An 8161-nucleotide genomic window follows, 5' to 3' on the forward strand; every position below is an offset into this window, starting at 1 on the left:
CCCAAGGATTTGGTAGTTGGAGACCACTTCCACTGCCGCAGTGAGCAGGGATGTGAGGAGGTGTCTCTTCCACCAAAAGTCTACCACCGTGTCAAAATTTATTTTTGCTGCAGTCCACCAGATGTTCTTTCTCCACTCTGCTCATTGTTGTTTGTGATGCATCCCGTTAACACTATCGTGTCTGCAAACTTCACTTAGTAGCTTGGTAATTTTGCTGAGCAGTCATAGGTGTGTAACTTGGTAATTTTGCTGAGCAGTCATAGATGAGTCATGTTAACAGGAGGGTGCAGACCTGGGGAAAGCTGTTAATGAAAGTGATGGAGAAGGAGGAGATGTTACAGATCCTAACACTTTTTGTCAGTTGGTCATGAAGTCCAAGACCCGGTTCCCCGGTGATGGACTTAGCCCAAGTATATTTAGCTTTTGCACCAGGTTTTTGTGGGAATTGTCAAGTCATGCTATAAATTTGTATTTTTTTGATTGTCCCCTTTATTATTTTTACATATTTCTGAAGTTACTCTAATTCCTTAATGTTAATACATAAACGTTCAGTTTCTTTCAGTTTTAATCAAAATTATGTCTTCAGATTGTAGTCTGGAAATGCAGATGGTAAAAGAAGTTATCGGTGCCGGTTTTTACAAGGATTACTTGTTCATATTGTAAAATAGACTTGATATATGTGTGTGATTATTTGCCATTCATACAAATCATCTTCATTGGGCTGAAGCAATGCTCAATATCTTGAGTTGTGTAAGAAAACAAGGTCAATATTGATTCTCTCTGTTAACGCAAAAAAAGATTCACTTTGTCAGCATTTTTCTAGTTATGTGCATTTAACGTCTGTGGACTGAAAAGCTGTTAAATAGATAAATAAATAAATTTGCAAGCATAGGGTCTTGAGGATCTGTGTACCATTATATAAGCTCTGTGAGTATAATTTTCTCTTGATGATTGTGGTTGACATTCAATCTTGAAGTAACAATATTTTTTATAGAATAAAAATGACATAAGAAGCATAACACAATGGAATACATTCATTGACACCAGTTTGCACTGATTAGGTTTCTTGTGTTTTTCTTCCCAGACGTATTGTTTTACTCCTTGTCTCACTCTCTGTCTACTTGTTGCTTTTTCCAATACCTTGAAAAGTTCCATCTTTTCATCACTGGACTCTGTGCTAGCTTTCAGCCTGCCCTCAAATCTATCCATGTCTTTGTTCCATTTATTTGCTTTTTCTGCTTGTTCTTTCATTTGTGTTCCTGTTTTCCTTGTCCTTGTCTCAAGCTTTGAAAGGTTGCTTTTCACCAGCGTTACATCCATATCTGTCCAGACATGCTTGGATGGAATGAAGAGAAAGAGACGGATGGCGACTGATCGGATCTCGTCCCAGCAATCTTAAGGCCCCTTTTCACCAAAATGACCAAGAACATTTTATTTTGTGACACAATCATTTTGGGAAATTCCCTGTGTCCGTTGTTATTTTGCATCCACACAATTTTAATGTTATTAAAGCAACAAAGCAGATAATATGCTACAATTTTACATTTAAACATATGGACATCCTCTGTGAGATCAGTATTGAGACCTGATATTTCTTCTTTTGGCTCAGATCCACACAGTAGTTGGTCTGTGTCAGTATAGAGGAGGACAAACAGAATCATTATTCACTTTCACTTCAGTTCAAACAACTTTCCTTTGGACTTCCTTTAATATTCCTATCATGTTGGACTGAAAGTAACAGCATGGAAGGAGATCTTATTGAAAATCTCTCATCTCCCTCATTACTCCCACGCTTCCTGCTAGATTTGAGCTGCTTAGGCTTGCAAAGAGGGGAAAAAAAAAAAGTTTGCTTTACCACACAGGTGTGTGAGTGTCTCTATAGAGGTGTGTTTCTCTGTAGTGTTGAAGGAATCCCTACAGGTGAGCGAGAGTGTGTTGGTGGCAAGGAACCCGTGCTGACAGTTGTAGAAGGCTGGAAGGCTGTCAACTCTATGTGCGTGTCCATTACAACTGCAGCTTCAGAGCATTCCACCTATGGCCATCTGTTAGCACAAGCACTTTAACCAGAACAATTTCCGTTTTATGCTACATTGTTGTTCTTGTGTGATAACATGGATTTGTTGATTTCATTTGCTTTTGAAGATGTATCAACCAATATTGTAAAAAATGTATTGTAATATAATACAATATAACTTCATTTATATAGCGCATTTTACAACAGGTGCAGGTGTAACAAAGTGCTTCACAAATAGCAATAGAACAACCACAAAAACAGGAAATTCAAACACAAATTCATATATGGTAGTTTTTATTTTTTTATTTTAAGTTTTGTTCATTTTAAATGACTTCTGTCAACATTGTGGGAAAGGCACTGACAATTCGGCCTATGTTCATCAAGAAAAAGGTGTATGTTTGTACCACTAACCCCCCTAATCTGTACTTCCCTTATTATCATTACAGGTACAGTACCGACCTGCAGACCTGCTCTGCCCAGAAACCTATGTCTGGGTAACCATTGAGAAATGCCTTCCCCACCTGGAGAATTCACGATACGCTCGTTTCAACACGAATCCTGATGAAGGTACAACTCCACAAAGTAGTCTAGCTTTTGAAAGTGTTGAGTATAGTTTTTTTTATTTAGGTAAAGCTTTGGCTGTTTCTTTATCCTGGCACTGAAAGAGAAAGAAAGAGGTGCTCTGACAGTAGATCTATACTGACAGGAAAATAGAGAGGCAAATGAGAATTTATGAATATAAGCGGCATCTTAATATTTGTTTAAAATGAGGTCATACTTTAAATTCCAGTAGTTAAAACAATCAGCTCTTTCTACTGTTCATCGGTCGTCTCATCGGTACATGCCTAGTCTAATAAGCAATTACCTGCTTTTGCTTGTGAGTGAGTTTTTCGTTTCGTAGTTATAAAAAGTCATGTCATGCGTCCTCATTTCATTATTAGCAATAATCCACCCGTAGGCACAAACACGGATGATGTGTCATGGTCAGAGTTTACATTTGCTATGACAAGTTTATGTTTGTGGTGCCTCCATTCCTCCATGGTCTGTTGATCTTGGCCAGAGATGGACATTATTTCAGGCCTAACTGTCCAAACTCACTGTCAACATATTTCAGTGCTGGCCGTCTGGATATTTAGCACTCAGGCAGCGCCGTTGCCAAGCTTGTGGGCTTGAGTATCTTCTGGTGTGAAAGTTTGGAACCAGTATTCCAGAAATACGCCCAGTGGTGACATCCAAATTGGCCTTTTATGTGTCATATTGACAGGATAGCACACAATTTAAGTGTATGTCCTGATATTAAGACATGTTACTTCGTTATTAATTTTGTCGAAAAAGGCCTTCTAATTCCAACCAATACCCAAGTCCAAGGCACACAGCAGTTTGAATGGGGTACCTATGAAAGAAATAAAATAAAAAGAGCATGCAAAGAGAGCTAATCTAATGTTTAAATTACAATCTGAAGCAACCCCCGTTGATCACTTTAATATCACTTTGTGTCTGAAGACTTCAACAATGCGGCCTGTCATGTGTGTTTTTACAATATTTACTCATTCTGCACAACACATATGAACTATCTCACACATTCACTATCATTGTTTATTTGAGAGAGTAAAAAAAGCCTGGGTCATTGTCCATTCTGCTGAATAAACACGGCCAAAAAATGTTTCTTTTAAGAGGTCGGCCTCTTGAACTAAACTGTGTACTGACCAAACGTGTGACATACACAAACTAAAACTTGGAATTGTCAGGATAATCACCTCTCTTGTGGCCCCTGATTTTTGTCGTCGTTGAAGTCATAAGTCTTCACAGAAGGTGTTCGAGTCACCAATAACATTCAGGTATATTCCTTTATTTAGTCATGCTGTATATATGTGTAACATGAGGTAAGCCAGAAAGCCTCCAGGACTAGTGACACAAACCATATACTATTTCAAATCCAAACTACCAACTACAGTTTCCTAGCTGTACTGGAAGGGTTCTTCCTCAAAGAAAGAAAGTTTACTGACGTGAGGTCTTGAACCCTATTCATTCAAAGACCGCTACTACACGACACTGACATGTTGGCCTTTTTTCCTTTCATACCCAAACCGTGTTTGGATTTGCAATAAGAGATTAAAGGAAGTGGTCATTCCCAAACAAAAAGCCAATGTTGCTCCTTTAACTAGCATTCGGTGTTCAACGTCTTTTGAAAGGTTGAGATGGATGAATAAAGCGAGAAGTGTGTCAAGGCCTCGAAACTCCAACCCTGACCCTCGTACTCCCAGATCGATCCACACCACTCCTCTTCCCCCCGACCCTTGAACCCGGATGCTTAAGAACTGTGACCTCAACGCAGTGTGTCACTGAACGTCCGGTAGATAAACGGAAAAGGCGTTGAAAAAGGCTGTCTGGAATTACTCAAACTGCGGATGATGCATCAGTAAGGATACAGAGAGAGAGTAGAAGTGAAAGGAAGTTGTTTATATTCATAGCGGATGTTTGGATTGTTGCAAGTGAAAGGAGGCAAAGGACCTTATGGCTCCACTCTTGAGTTTTGCTCTGTATTCAAGGGGAGGTTAAGAGACTATCTTAAAGCTGTGTGGAACTACACGTCATTAAGGCCCATTTAATGTTCACAGGAAATAATTAACACAAAGGGACAGCGATACTACCATACCAAAAGTGTACTGTAACTTGTTAATTGCCTCGTCACTCTGATAAAGGAACTTAAAGAGGTAAACTGAGGTTATAGAGAAGACAGAAGACAAAGTATACATTGATTTATGTTCTGGAGGTTAATTGTGTGAGCTAGCATTCATGCAGATGATGTTTGTACACCTTCTGTGCTAAATTCCTACATTTACTGTGGGCTCCTGACCTTGAATGGTGTCTTCCAGTAGTATAACGTGTCTTGCCACGCCGCAATAAAATCACAGGAATGGCTCGAGGAACCAAAGAAGTTCAAGATGTTTATTTGGCCTTCAAATTTCTGCTCAAATGAAAAAGCCGTGGGGTGATGGGGATACATAATAGCAATGGAATGTTTTGCCCAAGACCAAGAGTAGATGGATGTCTGTGTAAATTCGTAATAAACATAAGCTGTGGTTACTCTGTTATGGAACTCTGTTGAGTATGGAACTCTGGAACGCTATTTAAAATGAGAAACAGGGGAACCAGTGTTACATTTATAGACTCTGCGTAAACAGGCACCTTAATTGACAAATTACTTTTCCTGCAGTACTGTGAAATCGCTAAATCAACAGCCTACGGTTTCAGGTTTATTTTGAAGTATTTTGAAAGAGATGTGCCATGATTCGAACAGGGATGATGCTTAAAAAATATCTTACAGAAAATGATGGGAAATTAGAATGACATTGCTATTCTTATTGGCAATATTATGAGCCAACTTTTGCATATACATTTACGTACTTTACAGTGTGTAATAGCTCATTCTTGTCCCCGCTGTGTGCTACCTCTTGCTCTACTTACTGGCGCCGGGTACTTTGGCTCAGACTTTCTCCTCAGGAGGTGAAGATTTTGATCACAAAGAAAAGATTGTCATTTTTCAAGCCTTTTTCCAAGCACCTCTCCAGCGGACCACTCTGAGCTGCACATGCACTTTTGAGAAGAACAGTGTTTTCACTGGCCTAATAGATGCTGGCAGTGTATGACACGGTACCTAATGAGATGCTGAGTTTAGCAAGCCAGCTCTAAGCAAGGCCACATAAACAAGGCGCGCTAACTAGCCCTCTCATGCACTGCCATGACTTCAAGTTGAGGGCAGAGTCCAGTTAGTATTTTCTGGAGCTAAATTGCTTTATGCTCCTCCAGCTGCTTCTCGGAATAATGAAGTAACTTTGGCAAGCTACTTGGAGGTAAGTGAGAGGGAAGGAAATTGAGGCTAGGTGATTGTGTTACACTTCATTTTCTTCTTGAATTTGTTTGGATGCTCATCTGTATGTTTTTGTTTGCAGGAGATGCTCGGGTCTTGAAAGACGTGGGCAGAGCTCTGGTGCTACATAAACGGACCGTCATGCCCTACATAGTCTACGCCCGCAAACAGAAAGGCTCTACCGATGAGTCGGAAGTGAGAGAATACGCTAGTTTAGTTGGCCAGAACTGTGCTGAAAGAATTTTACTGTTCCGAGCCTAACCTTAAAGAATCGCACCACTGAAGCTTTTAAAATTCACCTCCCAGCAACAGTCTGTCACTTAAACTTAATTTCAACCAAGCAGTGCAATAAAGGTTCAGAAAAGTACGGTACACATCATTTTGTTGCATTTCCATTGTCAAGCTTGGCAAATGATTTGTACCATACCAGTTTTTTTTTGTTTGCAGCCTGCCAGTTGCCAACTACAGTAGTACATATTGATATTATGGATCGAGACAGTTCATTGGTAGTTTTCATACTAATGATACAAGATGTCATTCTTGCTTTGCAAATGTAATGCAGTGATCATAGCTTATAGCTTTTGCTATTATATTAACCATCTGGTTGGGCATTGAAAGCAATTTTCTTGATTTATCTTGAGTCATTGTCATCTTAACATTGACTGAAGATGTCAGAAAGTGCAGTACAATTTCTATTCCACAAAGCAGAAGAGGGTGCAATTTCAAAAGAAATCACATGTTTCAATTCCTTTATTATTTCATTTAGCCAACAAACTAGTTCTGAATTGTTTGAACCCTCTGCCGGTTGCTGTAGTGAAATCATTATGACGCAATTTCTTTAACATAGCATCATGTAACCTTATTCTTTTGAATGGTAGATGTGTCAAATTCCACACGCTGATTAAAATGTTTCTGCAAAAAATAATCAAGTGAGGTATATTGTCCTCTCCCTAATATATTTTATTTATTTTTATCTGTAATACTTCATTAATATCTTGCCTTTATAGCTGCAATGGAAAGACAAGCAGGACTTTAACCAAACCAGTTGCAAGATGAACGGCGTTGTACTGTTAGGTGGAAATGTTGTTGAGTTTTTTTCTTGTCTGTTTGTGACTTAGTAGCTTTCAGCTGCCTCTCCCAGTAGTCTCACTGTGCTCATTTCTGCCACTTATGCAATCCTACCCATTAAAACCTTCAACGTAGCCATCACTCATCTCTTACTGTATGTCTTTATTATGAATGTACAGTATATATGTACACTTGACCTCACAGGGATCAATCCCTTAAATGTACTTTTGATCCTGTGTGTGCTTAGATAATGTTGAAAATAGACTCAAGCAGCCTCATATCTGTTAGTTTTCATTCCTGCTGTTGGATGAACTATTTTTCAAATGTTTTTCACCATTGAAAACGAACTTTTAATTCATTACTACCATTAGGTCTCCCAAAATCATCCTCAGCATAAACAGTGTGACAGCAAAAGTCAGGCCTTTGTATTCATGTTCATAGATGGCTGTTTTTTTTTTTTTTCCACATTATTTTAACCAAATAAAGGGCTGTATATTGCCAGCTGGACCATGGGATTTTCTTTGTATCTGAAAAGCATTACATTAAAACAGTCTTAACTGAGGGTTCTGAGAAATCAGCACTCTAAAATAGTCTCAAGAATTGAGGAAAGAAAATGGTTGCTAAGTAAGGTGATGACTGGAAGATTTGTTTTGGTTTCGGTCACTGCTCTGAACAGCTCACGATCTTGCACAAGTTCAAACCTGTCTGCCTTCAACCAAACCCAAGAACACTGTCTTCACCACAATAGCGTCTTCTTTAAACTCATCCTGGTAAGAGTGAGTCTGTCTCCTCAGGAATTAGAATTGATGGACAGAATTGCAGTGCTGATGCGGGTGAGTGTCCCAGGTTTGATTGTGCTGCGTACGTTCCCGTCACTCCACAAGACATTTGTTTGTTTCACTGAAACCCAATAATTGCCCAAAACCTAAATCTTGGTTAATTAATGATTTAGAGCTGTGCGGCTTTTTCTTGAATGGGATTTGAGTCTCACCAATACTGTTTCAAGTTTCATGAGGAAACACACACATTCACAACACACACACATGGCACTGTCATGAAAAGTTTGTCTTGGTGGAGGCCACGTAGCGCAGTCAGCATTAGTGCTGCGGTCAAAATAAGTAACCTGAACGGCTCGGCTGGTTTGTAGCGAGTTCATAATGTTGCATGACACAGCATGGCAGCCCTTGGAGCCTTGGACCTGACAGGAA

At 39.3% G+C, this 8161-nt stretch overlaps 1 protein-coding gene across 3 annotated transcripts in view; it reads left to right on the forward strand.

Annotated features, from left to right (window-relative positions):
• Nucleotides 1-7460, forward strand: part of ate1 (arginyltransferase 1) — a 30205-nt gene extending 22745 nt beyond the window's left edge. For all 3 annotated transcript variants that reach the window (XM_085922247.1, XM_085922246.1, XM_085922245.1), the window contains 2 exons: nucleotides 2461-2581; nucleotides 5968-7460. In XM_085922247.1, coding sequence (XP_085778373.1) covers nucleotides 2461-2581; nucleotides 5968-6146 — 300 coding nt within the window. In that variant the 3' untranslated portion in view covers nucleotides 6147-7460. The remainder of the gene's footprint in view (nucleotides 1-2460; nucleotides 2582-5967) is intronic.
• The last annotated feature ends 701 nt before the right edge of the window (nucleotides 7461-8161 follow it).

This window comes from Syngnathus leptorhynchus, chromosome 10 (genome assembly GCF_054491065.1).
Source record: "Syngnathus leptorhynchus isolate UIUO chromosome 10, UIUO_Slep, whole genome shotgun sequence".
NCBI lineage: Eukaryota > Metazoa > Chordata > Actinopteri > Syngnathiformes > Syngnathidae > Syngnathus > Syngnathus leptorhynchus.